At 40.7% G+C, this 20,276-nt stretch overlaps 1 protein-coding gene across 1 annotated transcript in view; it reads left to right on the forward strand.

The window, feature by feature from the left end:
* Window positions 1-20,276, forward strand: part of VWDE (von Willebrand factor D and EGF domains) — a 132,090-nt gene that overhangs the window by 67,474 nt on the left and 44,340 nt on the right. Inside the window, exons 18-23 of the mRNA XM_075587233.1 lie at window positions 342-561; window positions 1,079-1,216; window positions 1,508-1,660; window positions 6,175-6,747; window positions 12,651-12,746; window positions 12,836-12,931. Of these exons, the coding sequence (XP_075443348.1) occupies window positions 342-561; window positions 1,079-1,216; window positions 1,508-1,660; window positions 6,175-6,747; window positions 12,651-12,746; window positions 12,836-12,931 (1,276 nt within the window). The remainder of the gene's footprint in view (window positions 1-341; window positions 562-1,078; window positions 1,217-1,507; window positions 1,661-6,174; window positions 6,748-12,650; window positions 12,747-12,835; window positions 12,932-20,276) is intronic.

Genomic DNA, 20,276 nt, shown 5'->3' on the forward strand with positions numbered 1-20,276 from the left:
TGAATGGCAAGAAAGAAGATGATTTATTTCAGAAATTCAATAACTCCAAAGCAATCTATACAGCACGTATTTATTCAAGTGGTACCACATAATATTGAAAGCATCAAATAGCACGTTTCAAATGCTAAGGATTTTACAGTTGTATATGGAGTGTGAAAGCAACTTAATAAAAAGCAGCTAATATTTTTTACTGTTACCGTACATATATAAAAGTATGTATTGTATTGATTGTAGGCCTAACTAGATTTACTGCATGTTTCCAGTCTGAATTAATGTAATGCATCTTATTTTTTATATATCATTGCTATATCTAATTTTCCTGCTTCATATATTGCTTGTAGGTTACTGTCAAAGCCTGTGGTTGCTTTAATGGTGGATCATGTGTAGCAAACATTAACTTTCCGCCTGGAAGAGGGGAATATCTGTGCCTTTGCTCGCATGGATTTGAGGGTGAATATTGTCAAGTAAATATTGATGAATGCCAGTCTAATCCATGTGGATCTGGTAAATGTGTGGATGAAACAAACGGTTACCATTGTGAATGCATTCTTGGTCTAAAAGGTAAGCAGTTATACTGTACATAATGAAACATAATAAATTGATGTGTGATATACCATTTAAAAAAAAAATGATTGAGCAATTATTCGACACCCTCTGAAATAAATCTAACAATTAGAAGCTATACAAAAATATATACTGTAAGTTTATTTATTCATGTCATTTTAAAGGTGAAAGCCAATTGCAAAACATGACATTGGTGTCATGTTTTCAACTGGTATAATTTTAGAAGGATCAGGTAATATTCATCATTACATGTTCTGGATTATTATTTGTTTGTAATTTAGATTTATTTTATAACAATTGTAACGAGGATCATTATCAAAGCAAAATTACCCACCGTCTCTTAATACGGACATCTAACTTGACATATATGTTAAAGGGGAAAGAACTTTGTAGCATCAAATCTTACTGCTTTGTGTATATTTATTGTGTGGAATAAACCTATGTGGAACACAGTGTATATTTCACAAAAACAATGTTATTCTTCTCTAAGATATTAATTTCTGATTGTTTCCAGGAATAACGTGCCACGAAGATGTGGATGAGTGTCCATCCAGTCCTTGTTTTTCCAGTGTGTCTTGCACTAATAGTTTTGGTTCATATATATGTGGTCCATGCCCAAAAGGTTATGAAGGAGATGGAAAGATATGTAATGGTAAATACTTGCATTGCAAACATTTCTACAAACATAAAACTCCATACATAACATGAATCATAAATTACAAATACACTCTTAAAAACCAAAGTAAGCAACAAACATAAAAGCTATATACATTACAAGTATAGTATATACTGTATATGTACCACTTATGTGTTATGTGCACTATTTATTACATTATTATTATTGGAAGAGATGCTTGAAATTAAAAAATTAGAAAATAAAATAACAAAAATTCTGATGTAATCATAAGAATGTCCATTCTGTTTTTACCTCAATTTTATGCAGTTCAAATATTTTTGACAACTCAGACCCCTTCAACGGTACTCCCAGAAGTAGCTGCAGAAGATTCTGATTACAAAGGGCATGGCACTAGCGGATGGGAAAGATATGATAGTGAAGATGATATTACTCAAACCCACACAAAGCAAAATGTGTCCGGTAAGTACTGTGCTCATCACAGCTACATAATAACTTTAGATTTGGAGAACATTTTAGTTATTATTGAGTAAGAAAATGAGACTGGACAGTACATCATAGTTACTTCCTATTACAATGAACTGTGATAAAAAAAATATATATTAATTTTAATGTAATCGCAATGTAAAATACAAAAAAAATATTTTCAAACATTTGAGGAGTACAATAAGAGAGCCCCTGCTACTGCCACGGTAGTTATTGTGAGCGGTGCTCTTGGGTAATAATGTAGGTAATAATGGAAGAGAAGTAACCCAAGTGTAGCACTCAAGCTCACCCTCTGGTGGTAAGTGTAGTATTTAAAATATAATCTTTATTATGCAACAAATAGGTTAAAATAATGGGTGTTAAAATGACGAGCTGAAGGTATGCTGGATCCAATGACTGATTACCGTATTGGCTCATGATCCTGAGATCATTAGTGGGTCAATAGACCATTGCTAAGACTCCACTGAATAGCAGTCCTTGTAGAGGACTGGAGGTTATAACTGATGTTGTGGCTGCATAGTCAGTCTTACACTCTTACAACTCTTACAACTCTTACAACACTCTTACAACTACTCAGAGGTTTATCCTATTGGGGATCGTATTAATCACAATCGATCCACACTATATACCATGGTGTCAATAATGCAGTTATATACTGACAAGACATTCAAGTACTTGTCAAGTATAACACATATCTGCCTGGATACCCTGCTGTATATTCCAAGAGTGAAAGGTTATCTGAGGTCATATCAGCCACTGTGATGGTGTAGATAACCCCATACTTTAATCAACATATACACTTGGAGGATTCAGATCAGCCCTGATCCATCATATACTTACTGGTTAAACTGTGGTACACTAAATATACTATAAACTAAGTACCACAAGAACCATACCAGAAACTGTAAATCAAACCGTTTTACCTATACTCTAATTGGTTTATCAGTACGTCTGCTGATTGATTTACAGCACACTTTATCTTGTATACAAGTTAGAGAATTCCCTGAACGTCTTCCCGGTAAACAGATCCTCTACAAGGACTGCTATTCAGTGGAGTCTTAGCAATGGTCTATTGACCCACTAATGATCTCAGGATCCTGAGCCAATACGGTAATCAGTCATTGAATCCAGCATACCTTCAGTTCATCATTTTAACACCCATTATTTTAACCTATTTGTTGCATAATAAAGATTATATTTTAAATACTACACTTACCACCAGAGGGTGAGCTTGAGTGCTACACTTGGGTTACTTCTCTTCCATTATTACAAACATTTGAGGAGTCTGGTAATAATGTTCCTTCTCGGTAAATCTAGTAGTTTGGCGAGAAAAGTACATCAGATGTATCAAAGAAAAAATTCTATTGTAAGTAATATTTTCTTTGATGATAAATATGGTGCAGTATATTTCTCTAGAATTGCACCCCACAATATTTTCATTCATGTAAATCAAAAACAGTTGATAGCAGAGTCTTTAACTCCACTGGACATAGCACACTTAGGGGCCTATTCACAAATCTTCGATAAGTTTATTGCAACATCGTGTTGGCATGTTCCTACTGAACGGTATGAAATTTGTGTAAAAGCGGTATTCACTGAAGCAAACTGCATTTTTTTTTACTGTTTGTTACAAGAATGAACTTAATGTTCGATTTTGCTCCAGCAGTTTGGAAGAGCAGTGCACAGACCAGCATTTCTTTGCACAGCTCTTACAGGCGAGCGAGCTGTTTAAAATTGTTTTGTACATAGTATTGAAGCAGGGGTCTCTAGAGCTGAACTGCATTACTTTCAGGTCTGGGGACCCCCTGTTCCCGAAATACAGGCCCCAGTATGGGGTGCCGGTACTGTATCTCCTGTAAGTTTAAATATCCCGCATCACAGCCCATATGTAAAATCGCTTGTAAAATGCCCTGAACAAGCGTTAAGTCACTTATCGAAGTTTAGTGAATAGGCCCCTTAGAGTAGGCTCTGGTTCTTGTAGATCACAGGCTTTAAGAATATTCAGTGGACTTGATTAAAACTTAAAAGCTAAACCATAAGGAACCTTAAGACCCATTCACTATTGGGGACTTTTGGCTTAATATCACTTAGCAAATGCAACCTATTGTTGTCACGGGAGACCAGGATTATTGTACACCTTTTACCAGGATCATATATTGAGCAAAACAAGATTATGAAATAAATTGAGGTTTATTCACAAAAATAACCATACACACAATGATACACAAAATCAGATGAAAATACACACTTACTTGGAGACTGTAGTCAAAAACTAGACTTTCCTAGCTGTATAACACTCTAAATCAGAGGGTTTTTTTGACCGGGACATAGCTCTAAACGTCCTGGAACTAAAATCGGCTTGAAATCCTAACCGCGACTGCTATGTTCCTTTCTGAGAACATGGTCACAAAAAGCTGGACTTAGAATATTTTCCAGGCAGACTTTTCTGAAGCCGACACTCTGCTATTCGCGCAAGAACACTTTCAAAAAGTCCGCCCGACTTCAGGCGCTCAGAATCTCACCAGTGATTAGCTTAGGGGTTTCTTATAGTATTTTGGAGTTCATTCACAAAATACTACAGCCAATCAGAGTGTGGGAACTTTCTCAACAGACAATCAGAGCGATGCTGGTCTGGAAAGCTGGGTAAGCGGGGAATCTGAATCTGCCAAGGGACATGCACAAGTTTGCCACTTTAGTCCCTTGCTATTCAGATGCCACCCACGGGGTCAGGCTCCTCCAAGTCTGGTAGGACAAATGGCAGCCTGGACAACTGCCATTCATCCCAGGATGTGGGTACTTGAGCCTTTCCCTGTTACCCAAATGGTCTCCACACCGATGGCATCTTCTGGTGGCTTTCATCTCTGATGTCCTACAGACTTACTGGCACCAACTTGGTAGCTCTGGTAGCCTGTCAGAACATTGGTTCTGGAAGTCCCAGCTCATTTACTGTGCACAACATTATATACTATATTCAACACAATGTTAATAAAAATATACTTTTGGAAATCCTAAGTCTTTGGGTATGGGAAGTAGAATAGAAAACTGCACTTTATTTTCTACTAGCCTTTATTCCCCACACACTAGCTAAGAGACTTGGACTGGACTCTAATAGTCCCCTCACAACCTTATAATTATGGTTATAGTGCCCATGAACCACAATACAGGTTCTAGGCTACCAGGGCATTAACTGGGTATCCCCCTTAACCTAGGGACCCCTCATAATTACAGAGACACTGTGCATCCCTTTGCCCCATTTACCTTTCTGGGCTGTGCTGAAGCAGGGAACCCTAGCAGTGAGTCGCGCAAGCGTTTTCAAGGGGAGATATTGCCACGACAATGTGCTTACATGTATCCGAGAACCAAGCATGATTCTCAGGTTCATTTTTTGGGGAACCGACAACTCCGGACCCCAACTACCTACTGCTGCGGCCAGCGTGAGTCTAACATTTGCCCATAATTGACCGGGGCTTTTTTCGGCTGGCGCCCGGCTGGCGCCAAACTTGGCCGCGCCCAGCCGCATCTTCCCCTCCCCGCGTGCAAAATTAGAATGCTGTTCCCCTCCCCTTCCGACCCCCTGGATGCTCCACCTGGCTGCTCCTCTGCTTCGCGCAGCTTTGCGCAGCTTCCCCTTACCCCTGCTTCCTCTGCAGCCTTCGGGGATGCCGGGGAACCCTGGCACGTGTGACCGGCGCCACAGTGACGCGCGGCACGCGCCAGGGAAAAACCAAAACAAGCCGCCGTCTGCCCGCACATTGCCCCCACATCGCGGTGGCGGCCGCTGAAGACTCAGCTCTGCCGCCACTGTAGGCACATACTGACAACAATTTCTCAGCAAAAAAACCCTTTGAACTCATACCATAACAATCCCTCCTTGCTGGTATCCCTGGAAAGGAAAAAAACATGAAATTTCTTTATTGTCGCAAAATACACAATACAGGCATCCCCGCATTAACGTACGCAATGGGACCGGAGCATGTATGTAAAGCGAAAATGTACTTAAAGTGAAGCACTACCTTTTTTCTACTTTACAATGCATGTACTGTACTGCAATCATCATACTGTATACGTGCATAACTGATGTAAATAACGCATTGGTAACAGGCTCTATAGTCTCCCCACTTGCGCACAGCTTGGGTACAGGTAGGGAGCCGGTATTGCTGTTCAGGACGTGCTGACAGGCGCATGCACGAGCTGCCGTTTGCCTATTGGGCGACATGTACTTACTCGCGAGTGTACTTAAAGTGAGTGTCCTTAAAGCGGGGTATGCCTGTACACATGTATAGTTGCTGGGCTCAAGATGTGACACTTTTGAACCCTAATATTCGGTTTAGTGGTAACCAAAACAGGGCTTGACCTTTATTAAGAGCCTGGTACCCCCTCAGTGACCCTATTGTGTTTGATACCCTCTAATTATACTTAATGTGTGACATGAAAGAAAGGTTCCTTTTTATGACTACAGTTCATAGTTTGTTTTAAAATCTATTTTTTAGATTTCCCAACAACACCCATTAACTGGCCGGGATTTGCTATTGATGCTCACAGCCCAACTGCTCCCAGCAGAGGTACAAATAATTTATCTTTAGAAACAACTCAGAGTGCTCCATCCATTATAACAATCAGTGCCACTAAAAGAACCACTGTGTCAAAGATGCTCAGTGCTCCAAGAATAACTTCAAATCAATCTCGCAGCAGCTATATATCAAGGTCAAGTTACAGAGCATATAGCACAAGTGTATATTCTACAGCACGGAGTGTGATCAATATCAGTAGATATAGTGCTGATTTTCAAGAGAAGACAACAAAGGAGGACACATCAAAAAACAAAGTAACTGATTTCAAATTGCAGTGGCCTTTCCCAAGGCAGACAGGTAATATTTCACCCTCTAGGAACAGAACAGTTCAACAGGGAGAGATGAAAAGTCCATTTACAGTGGCTCCTGTGAAATTAACTTGTGCTGATTCACCATGTTTCCGTGATGTTACTTGTGAACCAAGCTTAGACGGAGGCTTTAAATGCAGAAGATGTCCCTACAGCTACTATGGAGATGGTGTCACTTGCACGGGTATGGTATCATACTGTATCTACATTTTTTTAATTAGAATTACATTTATTGATAATGTATAGACATGTCATAATCATATCCTCTAGTATTCTTCATATACTGTAATTACTTCATGTACAATATATTTTATTGTATAGGTAAGTGGTGAGTAAATGTCGGGCTCTGTATCCGTGCTGTACACTGTTAGAGCAGACTGAGTGGGTGTACTGTATGTTGTTAGGCATATATGATTATGTCTGTTCAATTTAGGTAGCACATTAGATCTTAAACTAAAACATAATATTCAAAAACTAACTGTAATATTTTATTTTTGGATTTTTTATGTCTTCCAGCTGATGCAACAGCCCGCATCACTGTAATTCAAGAACAAAATATCCAATTGAAATAATGTTTAACTTTTAGCAGCCAAGAGACTGATAAATAAACTCCTATGCATCTTATGGCCATGGAATTTGAATTAGTAAAGTTCAGGACAAAACTGACAATATATTTTGATAAGATAAGAGACTCACATAAATATGATTAAATACATATATTTTGGAATGTTTAGCACATTGTTATACAGATATATTTGATACAAATAATATGCCCTTTTTTAATGTTTAGAGGCCTTTTCTAGTAGCCTTGGTTTTGTCAGTTTAGTTATCACGGTATTCAGAAAGACTCTGAAGCCATGCAATAGCAAAATGACCAAAACTTACGATGAGCAGCGATGTCATCTCAGCATCTCTCACCGGTGTGATCTGCAGCAATGTGGGCCAGCTGCATAGAGAGCTGCATAGAGAGAGCCGTCTCTTCCTGCACATATCTCGGCAGGGATCACAGGGTTTTAATAAAAGTTTAATATTAGTGTACTTGAGCAGGGGTCTCCGGAGCAGAACTGCATTGATTTCAGGTCCGAGGACCCCCTGCCTTCCGAAATACAGGCCTCGTTATGGAGTGCCAGTATCTCCTATGCATTTAAATGTTCGGTCACGTGACGCCGGACACTTAAATGCATAGGAGATACCGGCACACCATAGTGGGGCCTGGATCTCGGGAAGCAGGGGGTCCCCGGACCTGAAATCAAGGTGGTTCTTCTCCAGAGACCCCTGCTCATGTACACTATTATTAAATTTTTTATTAAAAAAGCTTTATTACCTTAGCGGTTAGCCGCCAAAGCAATGAAGGGGTTCAACTTCAATAGCCTGTTTATTGTGGGCACAGGGGGTGGATGAAGGGGGCTATAGCCCCAGGGTGGGTGGTTAGGCATGCAGGGAAGGTTTCAGGAGGAGTTAACCCCTTCACTACCATAGCAGTGGAAATTGCTATGGTAGTGAAAAGGTTAACAAGTCCCGCTACCCACCCGGTAGGCCTGAACATCCATTCTTGGGGCAACTACCTCCTTCACCCAATCCTTCTACCCCCAATAAACAAAAATAAATACAACAACCCTACTACCCACCACCTCTACCCCCAAATACCCCCCTCCCCCAACACATACAGTACAGTAATGGACAAAATTACTATTATCCAGATATGGATAATAGCTCATTTGCCCATTTTAAAGAAAATATTAGCCAGTCAGCATAAATAAAGTAAATACAACTTCTACTTACCATTGGCATGATGAAGGGCATCCTCATTACCATACTCCAGGTCCATGTCATCTGTTGGCAGCAAGAGTACAATAAAAAATACAATCCGCTATAGTAATTAAGGGGTTAACCTCCCCTGCTACCCTCTTTGGAGGCCTAACCACCCACCATGGGGCCACTATACCCATCTTTTATCCATTGATTGGCACAGAGGTACATCATACACATATAATATGGGCATGATAAGCCACTATAGCAGTCAATGGCCAACCTATAAAAATAATCATCAAGCACAAAAATACACAATTAAAGAAATAAACAAGCATCTAAACACCACAAGAATAAATTAACTATAAGGCTAAACTACACATCAATAAAATTAATCTAACACCAAAACAGCAAAAGAATAAAAATGTTATCCCAAAATATTAGCATACAATTAAATAAACACCTAAACAAAAGAATTAAAGAAATGTTTCAGATAACCAACAAAACAATTAAAGAAATAAAACCGCTAACCAATCCAAAAAAATTCATAAAAACAAGCCATCCAAATACAGCTGAATCCCGTTATAATGCGGTCCTCGGGACCACAGAATGAGACCGCATTATAACCAGGATCGCGTTATAAATTTTTACCAGCATCTGCAGCTCTCTCATTTTTCTGCTTCATAAGGCTGCATCCACACGTAGACTTTTGAGCGCAGAGGAAAGGAGAGTCACATGACACAACACATATCCCCCTATACAATGTGGGATTTTTTTTTTTAACCATTCAATGCTTTATTGCTAATGGACACATATACACACCCCTACACCATGTGGGAATTGAACATTAATACATTAATACATTTTATATAATACACATGCAGGAATCAAACCCAGGACCTTTCATATGCTAGTACCAATTATCGACCTACACACCATAGGCTTTGTGTGACAAAACAGACTCTATAAATATACTTAACCTCTACAGCACATTGCAATAGACTGCACTGTGTAGTATGTATTTCACACAATCCCTGTGACATAACACAATCTTTGTGACATAAGACAATCCCTGTGGCGTAGAGGTAGAGAATTGGTACTAGCATATGAAAGGTCCTGGGTTTGGTTCCTGTATTATGTGGTATAAAATAATAATTTATAAATTATTATTTTATTTTTATTATAATGTATAAATTATTATTTTATTTATTTTATAATTGATATATTATACCATATCATACAGGAATCCTGGCCCCGGGCTGGGTGGTTAGGCCTCTCGGGTGGGTAGTGAGGGAGGGGGTTAACCCCTTAATTACAATAGTGGTTATTAACCGCCAAGGTAATTAAGGGGTTAGGGGCCATTAGATTGTATTTTTTATTGTACTCTTGCTGCCAATGGAGGACATGGAACTGGAGTATGGTGCTGAGGATGCCATTCATCGTGGCTGGCACAAGTAGAAGTTTTATTTACTTTATTTATGCTGGCTGGCTAATGTTTTATATAGAATGGGCAAATTAGCTATTGTCCATATCTGGTTTATAGTCATTTTGCCCATTACTGTACTGTATGTGTTGTGGGGGTGCGGTTGTTGGGGATAGAGGAGGTGGGTAGTAGGGTTGTTGTGTTTTTGAATGTTTATTGTGGGTATCGAGGATGGGTGAAGTTGGCATGTGGCCCTTGCTGGGTGTTTATACCTACCGGGTGGGTAGCGGGAGGGGTTATCACCTTCATTACCGTGGTGGTATTAACCGTCAAGGTAATGAAGGGGTTAACTCCACCCGCAACAACCCCCTGCCCCCTGCAAGGCCTAAAACACTCACCAAGTGCCAAATACCACCATCACACACACCCCACTACATACAAAAAACATGGCACTGGTAGTTAACCCCTTCATTGCCTTAGCGGTTTGCCACTGAGGTAATAAAGTTGCCTGTAAATGCATTTTTCCTGCATCGGATTGATTCTGGGAGTATCCGGTGCTGGTATTAATGTGTATCAGCTCTGCAGACCCCCAGCATCAATCCGATGCAGGAAAAATGCATTTTTTTCTAAGTCCCTCTCTCGCATCCTTCTCACCAGCTTCACGCCAACTTGTTCTGGCAACACGAATTTGGGATAAAATCGCCATTCTAAAGCCTCGATCACCTAATCTAGGCTACTAGAATTGCACGATTTTCCAAAACTGGCGATAAGGGGCTTATCGCTGTACACCTGGCGGCGTGTTTGGGGAGAGACAAAAATGGAGATAAAATTATTTTGCCGCCCACTTATCGAGACTTTCTGAATAGCTGTAGCTATTTTTGGCTGATAACTGCTTAAAAACCTTGATAAGTGGGTTATTGAGGCTACTAGAATAGGCCCCGTAGCCTGTTACATTTTGAGCAAACACCTCAATCAGTATTACTTCTTTTAAATTATACCAGGTGAGGTATTTTTTCATTAAATAATTTATTTACTGTATGTAATAGCAGCAACCCTCCACCCCAGGATTCCCTATGGGTTTAACTCTTGATGTTATTATCTTGCCACTGAGCATACAGCATATATATTTTTGTAGTGTTAAACATGATTTTCTTAAAATCTAGCTGCTTTTGTGTGTAGCACTGTTTCCCCCTCACCCTGCCCCCCAAGAGGGAGTGGGAGATACACAGCTTCTGCTACCTAGGGTGTGGTATGAGTACCTGTTAGGGTCAGGAGTGCTGAGCTGATTTGCGGTGGTATGGAGATCAGGACAGGCTTAGGTTCTTTCTCTGAGCTTCTTCTCCAGGTGCTTAGCGCCTCCAGCTGTAGTGGGCTCCAGGGTGTTCGGAGATCAGTCCCCACTATTGCATAATTCTTCCCTCCTGCCAAGGGACTGACACTTAGACAGGAGTATGATGAACAGGGGTCTTTATTCTAGCAATCACTGCAGATGGTCTTCATACAGCGGTGCAGGGTCTCAGACCCTCCAGGACTCTGGATGATGCTTGCCCTAGAAAGTACAGGGCATCTGCTGGGTTCCAATCAGATGTTCCCCCAGTCCTAAGGGCTTGGGATGAGCACGCTCATTCCGGATGGGAGAAACCTACAGCTTTACTGCTCTCTTCCTCCTCCAGAGCAGGACTGACTAAATTTGGCACGGCCCCTCATCAGGAGCCAGAAGGGGCGAACTCATGGTCTATACCTACCCCTGATAGGCTTACACAGGCTATGAGTCACCACCTTACTTCTGTCCATCAGAGAGGAGCATGTAGGTGGGGTCACAAGCCCCAATTAACCTGTCCCAGCCTGCAGCTAGCAGGAACTTACATAACAGGGGGAAAGACAGGCAGAATAGACATACCCTGTTACATGTGGTTACCGCAGTAACTTTAAACAGCTGTGGGCTCTGGGGTGAGCTTCCTTATAATCTCCCTGACACTTACTATTTCAAACTGAAACAACATATACAACTATAAAAATAAGAACCACTTTGGAAAGGACAAGAAGACATCTCTTATAGTAAATGGACTGCTGCTTTAAAAAGATGTATTGTTTAAAAGAAGAAAAAAAATTACGCTACAGTTTGATAGAGGGAATACAATCAGCATTGTCTTGCAATCTTAAAAGTTATTCCTCCAAATTGTTACAATTTCTTTCAAATATTTCAGAAGACTGCACAACTGCATATGCATTTTGACTGGTGTGGTGGGTTGTTTGTGTCTTGTTGTTTAAAATCTACAGATGTAGCTAGACTGTTCATGAGGGAATCCTTAGCTCAGCATCACCCGGCAGCATGACATCTCTCTGTGAGAAGACTAAGGCTGCGCTTATAGTGCCGGTGACAGCGACGCGACGTCAAAACAAATGAATTGACGCCGTCGCATGCACTTATAGTAGGGGCAACGCCATGGCGCAATTTCTTGGTCGCGATCGCTGGAAGTCACTTCAATTTGATTTTTCCAGCGACCCCAGCATGACGTCAGCATCGCCGTCACTATAAGCCAGCCTAATGCATCATCCCCGGGGGCTGCGCACGCGACGGTGTGCGCGACGCACACAAAGTACAGCCCTCTATGGGGCAGGCCCCAGTCGGCATGTATGAGCCCGCGCACACAGCCGATGCGCGACCGCCTTTGCCAAAAGAAAAGATTTTTGTCTTTTGGTGCGGTGGCCGAGCTGTGGCCATGTCATGGCAGTGGTTTAGCCAATGAGGGCAAACCAGCCGGGTGACATCATGACCCCTCTTCCCCCCCAGACCCACACACCTCTGCAGGCAGCCACATCTTTTACTACCCCTGGAGCCCAGTGTCTGGCTACATTTGTATATTGGGTACAGTTGCTCCAATTATTACATTCGTTATCTGTCTTGGTTTTAGCAATTTGCCGGCATCCCTGCGGAAGAAACATGGAATGTATCGCACCAAATGTTTGCAGATGCAAGCCTGGCTACTCTGGCTATAACTGCCAGGCTGGTAAGTGTCCCCATTTAGAAATCTGTCCAAGTTAATATTTGTAGCTTAAAACAATGTACCTCCTTATAATTCAACTTAATCTTCCACAGCTGTGTGTCGTCCCGACTGTAAGAATCGTGGGAAGTGTGTTACACCCAATGTCTGTGAATGTGCTCCAGGATATGGTGGAATAACATGTGATACAGGTGATAACTTTCTGGCCTAACTGACCTAATACATCAAAGTCTGCATATGCTTAGAACTTAGGGCCTCATGCAGTAAGCGACGAATATGTGAAATTGGCAAGCTTACCGATTAGGCATGTTATTGGCGATTTTCCCTCTCCGTATGCAGTAAGTGCTGAATCCCTTCAAAATCAAGACGAAAACAAATCCGCCCACTCTCACGATGATTTGCCGATCACACACAGGTGTATCGGCGTGCGTGGCGGGGTGCTGTTACGTTCGCCAATCAAAAATCTTGCTGAATCAGGCGAAGGCAGCATGTATTGGATAGCGCGCCATATTTAAAGGCAACGTGTACTGTTAATCATTCTCTGTGTTGTTGGGAGTGAGAGAGAGAGAGACGCACAGAGCTGGGCGATTTAATATTTGCATATTGACTGAGAGACTTGTTGTGTATTGTGAAAGCTTTGTCCTTTGTTGTTTTGTTTACATCTTTGTCTTGTTTTCTATGTGGAAGTGTTTCGTGTGATTGGCTGTACATTTGTTTTCTTTTTTTTGTGAGTGCTGTAAGTATGCCTGCAAAGCGTGGGAAGAGTGATGCTGGTGTGAGTGGTAGTGCTACTCGTGCGAGTACGCGTCAGAGTGAACGTACTGTTCAGGGGAGTGATGTTGCTAGGAGTGCGAGTGCTGTTGCTGGGAGTGGGAGTGCTGTTGCTGGGAATGGGAGTGCTGTTGATGGGAGTGTGAGTGGTGTTGCTGGGAGTGTGAGTGCTGTTGCTGGGAGTGGGAGTGATGTTGCTGGGAGTGGGAGTGCTGTTGCTGCGAGTGCTGTTGCTTGGAGTGGGAGTGCTGTTGCTGGGAGTGGGAGTGCTGGTGCTAGGAATTCGAGTGCTGTTGGTGGGAGTGGGAGTGCTGCTGGTGGCTCAGTTGCTGATGGGGTGTCTGGTGGTGGCGTGCTTGCTGGTGGCCAGCTTTTGGAGTCTCTTCCATTGGAACAAGGAGAGTCCAGTCAGCAGCAGCCAAGCTCTGAGCCTAAACCTGCTCGGAAGAAACGTGTGGAGAAGCCACGTAATCCTCGCTTCAATGACCAGGAAAATAGGGCTCTTGTCACTGGGATTTTGGAGCACTATGACAGTCTCTATGGACATTTAGTAGGTAAGTGTACCTTTCCATTTATTCTTCAAATACATGTGATCCTAGGTCATGTGAGTTTTGTTAATATGCAAATATGGGTACAGAATATCTGTCTATGTTAATTATTGTGGAAACACAGCTTTTTATCATGCGTTACAAGGACAACTAAACACAGGTGTTCAATTTGCGATAACTGCATACAATATTAATGCAAGCTTGCTTACATGTCTAGGTTTAGTAGTGAATGCTCATGTGCTTCACATATTACACCTAAAACAGCATGTTTGCTATCTCTTGGAACAGCTAGCAGTGTAGGAAACTGGTGCTTCTATTATTATGAATTAACGTCATATATTTTGTTTGTATTTCAAGCGCGGACAAGTTCATCAAGCAAAAATGAAATGTGGGACACAATAATAATTGGTGTCAATGCGTGTGGGAATCGTGTCAGGGACAAGCTGAATTGTCGCAAAAGATTTGACGATATTAGGTCAAAGTTGAAAAAGAAAATACAAGACCAACGCGTGCATGCTTCTGGCACTGGAGGTGGCCCGCCACCACAACGTCTGATATTAACTCCATTGGAGGAGCTGCTTCGGGGAAAATTACTTCCCGTCGTCGTGGAGGGCTTGGCCGGTGACCGGGACATTGGAATTTATCCCTCACAATTTCCACCAGGTGAGAAATATTACTGTACTAGGCGTGTCGTTGCTTACAGTTATTTTACATATTTCCGCTGCTTTTTATACTGTCTTCACAATATAAGCATACCTACATCTATATATGTATATGTCTGATTCTGTATATATATATATATCTCAAAATAGACATATATGTTGTAGTCCTACTAAAAGCAGTAACTAATATACTACGTGCCATTGCGTGGTCATTTACATGTGAATTCCCAAAATGCATTTCTGCAGTGGAAGCAATTGATGGTGGGCGAAGATGGGGAACAACAGGGTAGTACACATGTGTAACACATGCTAATGAGAAATTATTACTAGCTACAGGTACAGAACATAAATATGTATAATATTAATATGTATATTATTTATTTTACTCCTACAAACACGACATCACTGCCTATTCTAATCATGCATCGAATATATTGCATGCAACGGCCTACAAACATCACTTGCACTAACAAATGTATAGTTGTTTATGAAAAGGTCCATTTTTGCTTGATGTCATATACAGACAGCATAATGAGGCACACGTAGCATATGTTATGTCATTGTGTTCATAACTTCCACACTGCAGACGACTATTTAGCTCCTCTACCATTGTGTTAAAGCAGCTGCAATGAATATGTCATCACAGCATACACGTCAACAGAGGGGGTGGGGTTCAGCACACACCCAAATTACAGGGTCATCATACGGTCAACTTAGTTCACACCATTTTCACCTGTTTGAAGTAATTGAAAGGTCTGCCTGATTAGGGTTTTTGGGGAAGGGAATACCGTTCTTACAACCTGACTAGCAAAACTGAAGGTAATCACACTCATGTGAAAGCTTAACTCTAGGTACTAAATCCCCCAACAAGTCATTAGTTATCAAACCGTACGTCACACATTCGTTCACTCATATCTATAGTTGAACTGATATCAACAACACATTATCACACACTGCATGTGTTGTGTTGTTGAGTGACAGCCACATTCAGGTGTGCCACAGCTTCTATTAATGTACCACACATATCCTCTACCAAAAACGAAGCTTTTTGCATTATGACCACCTTCATGATAACCATTGTGAATGTTCATCTCATGATAGTTATGTACATTATGATACTGATATGACTACACAACATATGATTTGTATGTACAAATTTAATCAATTTATCCTAACGCATTACTGCAGAAACATAGTATGTTGTATGTTAGGGAACTCAAAAGTTCTAAGTACACAGGAATGTACATTGTTATTACAACTATTTATGTTCACTTTCACACACACATTTTCGGTTAAGGAACTGATGCTGTTAGTTACTCATAAATACAGAACATACAATAACTGTTTGTTCAATATTTACACATGTAAATGTACAACTGATGTTATTGTTATATATAGTTGCCCCTGGAGGACATGTGTCACCTGAGACGGAACAAGTGTCTTCACCTGGGTCATGCAGCTCAACACACCTAGAAGGTGAGTGTATGAGGTGGTGCCCATATAATATGTGCACTTCTATATGTTATGTTGTCATGTTCATTATTTGTTTTGCACATGTTCTTTAAATAGGATTACTTAGTGTCAGTGAAAATGAAGTTTAAGACAACATGTATTGTGTTTGTGATGTTAAGTATCATGTAGGAGTTGTGAGTTTAGAGCAACTTTTCATTCATTCATATTTCATACTGAGTCCAAACATTATTCGTAAGTCAAGGTAGTTTTTAATGTGACGTTATAAAACGTATGGAAACATATTAGGTGTTACTTATGACACAGTATCATTACATAGTAAAACAGCAGAGATTAACATGCCATTTCATAATGTGTACATTTATTTTTAGAACATGATGATGAAGATGATGATGATGCCGCCATAGACACAGAAATACAATCAAGTGACCATGAAGAGGTTCCCATTGAAACAGTTACACAGCCAAATCGTCCATCAACTAACACATACGATGCAATAGTAGCTTCTGAGGGAAAAATTGTTGAAGCTGAAAATCGTCGCCATTCTGATCTGATGATAGTGTACGAAAGGATGATATCACTGCAGGAAGAAACGATATCACAATTGTCACATCTCCACAGAGTCTTCATTGAAGTGCCTAAACAATTGCAAAAAATAAACACGTCATTAGAAGCATTAGTTGTTCAGCAAACCCAAGCTAATTACTTGAGAATGACTACAGTACCAAATTTCAACTTCAACACATCACAGGAAGGATCTTTACATGGTGCTCATTTTTCACCCCATGCATCTGATGTTCATTCCCCAGGTCGGGATGTTACCGGTCAAGTAGCAGAAAGTTCTGTGCATGTTCCTGACAACATCCTACCGCTGCCATCTGTAGAAATTCTGGAGCTGACACCTACAAAGGAGGCGGCAAAAACAAAGAAGCACAAGCAGTTACTACTGACCAGTTTTTGGACACAAACAAAAAAAGCCAAACATGAAACGGACCAACCATCAGTTGTGCACTGTCTACCAACTTGCTCACATGTGTCAGTGGGCACAAGCCCTTTCCGTGATCAGTCACTGCCCACAAGCCCTGCCCATGACCAGTCACTGGCCACAAGCCCTGCCCCTGAACAGTCACTGGTCACAAGCCCTGCCCGTGAACAGTCACTGCCCACAAGCCCTGCCCGTGACCAGTCACTGCCCACAAGCCCTGCCCGTGACCAGTCACTGGCCACAAGCCCTGCCCGTGAACAGTCACTGCCCACAAGCCCTGCCTGTGACCAGTCACTGGCCACAAGCCCTGCCCATGAACATTCACTGGCCACAAGCCCTGCCCATGATCAGTCACTGGCCACAAGCCCTGCCCGTGAAGTGCCACAGGCCACTCAAAGTGGCTCTGTTGTTACTCAAGTCGTAGCCAAACGGAAAAGAAAAATCCAAGAGACAACAAGCAGGCCTGTGGCTCGCTCTCAAAAGGAAAAAAAATAATAAATGTTATAATTAAGTAAATATGTCTTTGGCCTTGTTTTGTTGACTTCAGATTATCTAATGAATATTGTATGTATGGTGAAGACCTGTTGTTTCCAAACATTCAAGTATGTCATTGTACACGTGAAGTTTTGGAAATGTTAACAGTCCTAATGAATGGTGTTATTAATATTTATGTATTAATCATCTGCTCAGTAATGGTCCACCAGGACCCACTTGCTATGTTTAGAGAAGCTGCCATTTACTTACCTGCAAAACATTGTATTTGGGTGTGTTACTTGATGTAATCATTGCATGTAAATATTATTCACATGCAATTAAAAACACACATCTATTCAACTGCTAACATCTTTCTTGTCAGTGTATAGCATGATTAAGTGTTAAATATTACTTACCTTCACCTTGCTTTAACATTCTAATTTTGTTCTTTAATCATTTATGAGTTCTGTTTTCAATAACATATCTGTGAATGTTTAGTAATATATATGTAGTATGTATGGATATATGTACACACACACACAGTGTGTGTATATATATATATATATATATATATATATATATATATATATATATATATATATATATATATATATATATATATATATATTATTTGTACTATCTAAACTGGTATACATGTATTTTCAGAAAACATACACTTAATGCTTCCTTCTCAAAACACAGTATTGTAATAATACAGGCCTACTGTTTGTGAAAGATACTTACTGTGAGCCTATAACAGTATGGGCGTTAAACAATTATTAATCACTTCATTCACTCATGTTTACCACCATTTAATTAGGTTTCATACAAGGCCTACTTACTGCCATCAATATGATCTGTGTAGAACTGGATTACATAGATATATTATTGGTTGTAACACTACAGGCCTTCTCAATTAAAAAAAGGTGTTGTTTGATGGTAAATCACAATTGCTCACAAGCCAATGTCAAAGGCCATACAACATTGTAAGCCTCTATTATTTAAACCTTTAAATAAATCACACCAATATTAAAATCCCTCTTTACATATAAGCCATTAAATATTGTAATATACACACACATTAAAAGTTTGTTTTTACACACATACTGCTGCGGCCGAGTTTATTCGAGCATTTGCCCATTCTCGGCCGCAGCAGTTACCTGGCGCGCGCCGGAGGGTGCCGGGCGCGCGCCGAAGCAGCGGAGGAGAGGCCCGCCGATCGCGGCTTCCCCCTCTCCTCTCCGGGTCTGCCGGGTCCCCCGGAACCCCCTGCCGCCGTCCCCCACGTCGCGGGATACCAGGGCTCCCTCGGGGAGCCCTGGATGCGCGTGCCGGGGGCGCAGGCACCCGATGACGCGTGACCGCGCATCGGTGACGCGCGGCACGCCGAGGGGCTGCCACTTGCAAGCCGGGAAATCTCCCGGCTTGCGGAACTGGCCACACTTCAATAAAGTGTGTCGCCAGTGTATACATATGTATATTGTAATATATATATATATATATATATATAATATATAATATATAATATATATTTATATATGTATTATATATTTATGAGTCAGATAGTCAAATAGGTGCAAAATCTGTCCACGAATGCTTACTCAGGATTACTTTAAATCTAAAGCGACAGATATTAGATATGAAATTAATAGCTACATCGATTGCGTAACCACTTATGTCATTTATATCCTGCAATGTGGATGTGGTTTACAGTATGTGGGCCGTACTAAACGTCAGCTCAAAATTAGAGTGATGGAGCACCTCAGAAATATCACTAATATTCCCAAGCTACTGGCATCTAATAAACCATTGACACATCTGTTGTCACACTTTAAGGATGTCCATCAGTGTAGCACTATAGGGGTTAAATATATGGGCATCGAACATATAACAACTAATGTACGGGCTGGTAACATAGATCTTCAGATTGCAAAAAGGGAGCAATTCTGGATATTTACCCTCCAATCCAAGTACCCGGGGGGCTTGAACGACTATGTGGAATTAACCCCTTTTTTGAGGTGAAACCATGCATACTGCAATTTAATACAAACATTGGTCTAATACCTTTTTTATCTGTTTTTTATCTGATTTTTTTAGCTACTTTATCATTACAGTGGTTTTTATTCATTTTATAAGCCTTTTTTTTTTTTTTTTTTTTTTTTCTACCTCCTTTTTTATTTATTTTTTATTTTTATATTTTTTTCCACTTTTTCTTCAATTCTTCCCCTCCCCCCACCCACCTTTCCATTTGTTCTATTTCCCATATTTTAAAAGTTATTTATATGTCATTTAATGTTATTAATGTTGTTATCCAGTATGCACATATACTTTGTTTTTTATGCTACTATTATGCATATTTTATTGCACTTGACTATTTGGGACACATGATTTTGGCTCCCCTTTAAGGTCTGTTTACCTTTCTATTTACACTTATATATATACTCAATTAGTGTAATTCATTACTGGATTAAATGCACTAACAGGGAGGTCTTCCTATTGTGGCCCGCCCCTATCAGTATATGAGCCTGATTGGCCATGCAGCCATTAGGTATTAACCAATGACGCACAGAATTAGACCTATAAAGGACCCCTAAACAGGTGTCCCAGATATCGCCTGAAGAAGTTT

The sequence above is a fragment of the Ascaphus truei genome, chromosome 2, assembly GCF_040206685.1.
Source record: "Ascaphus truei isolate aAscTru1 chromosome 2, aAscTru1.hap1, whole genome shotgun sequence".
NCBI lineage: Eukaryota > Metazoa > Chordata > Amphibia > Anura > Ascaphidae > Ascaphus > Ascaphus truei.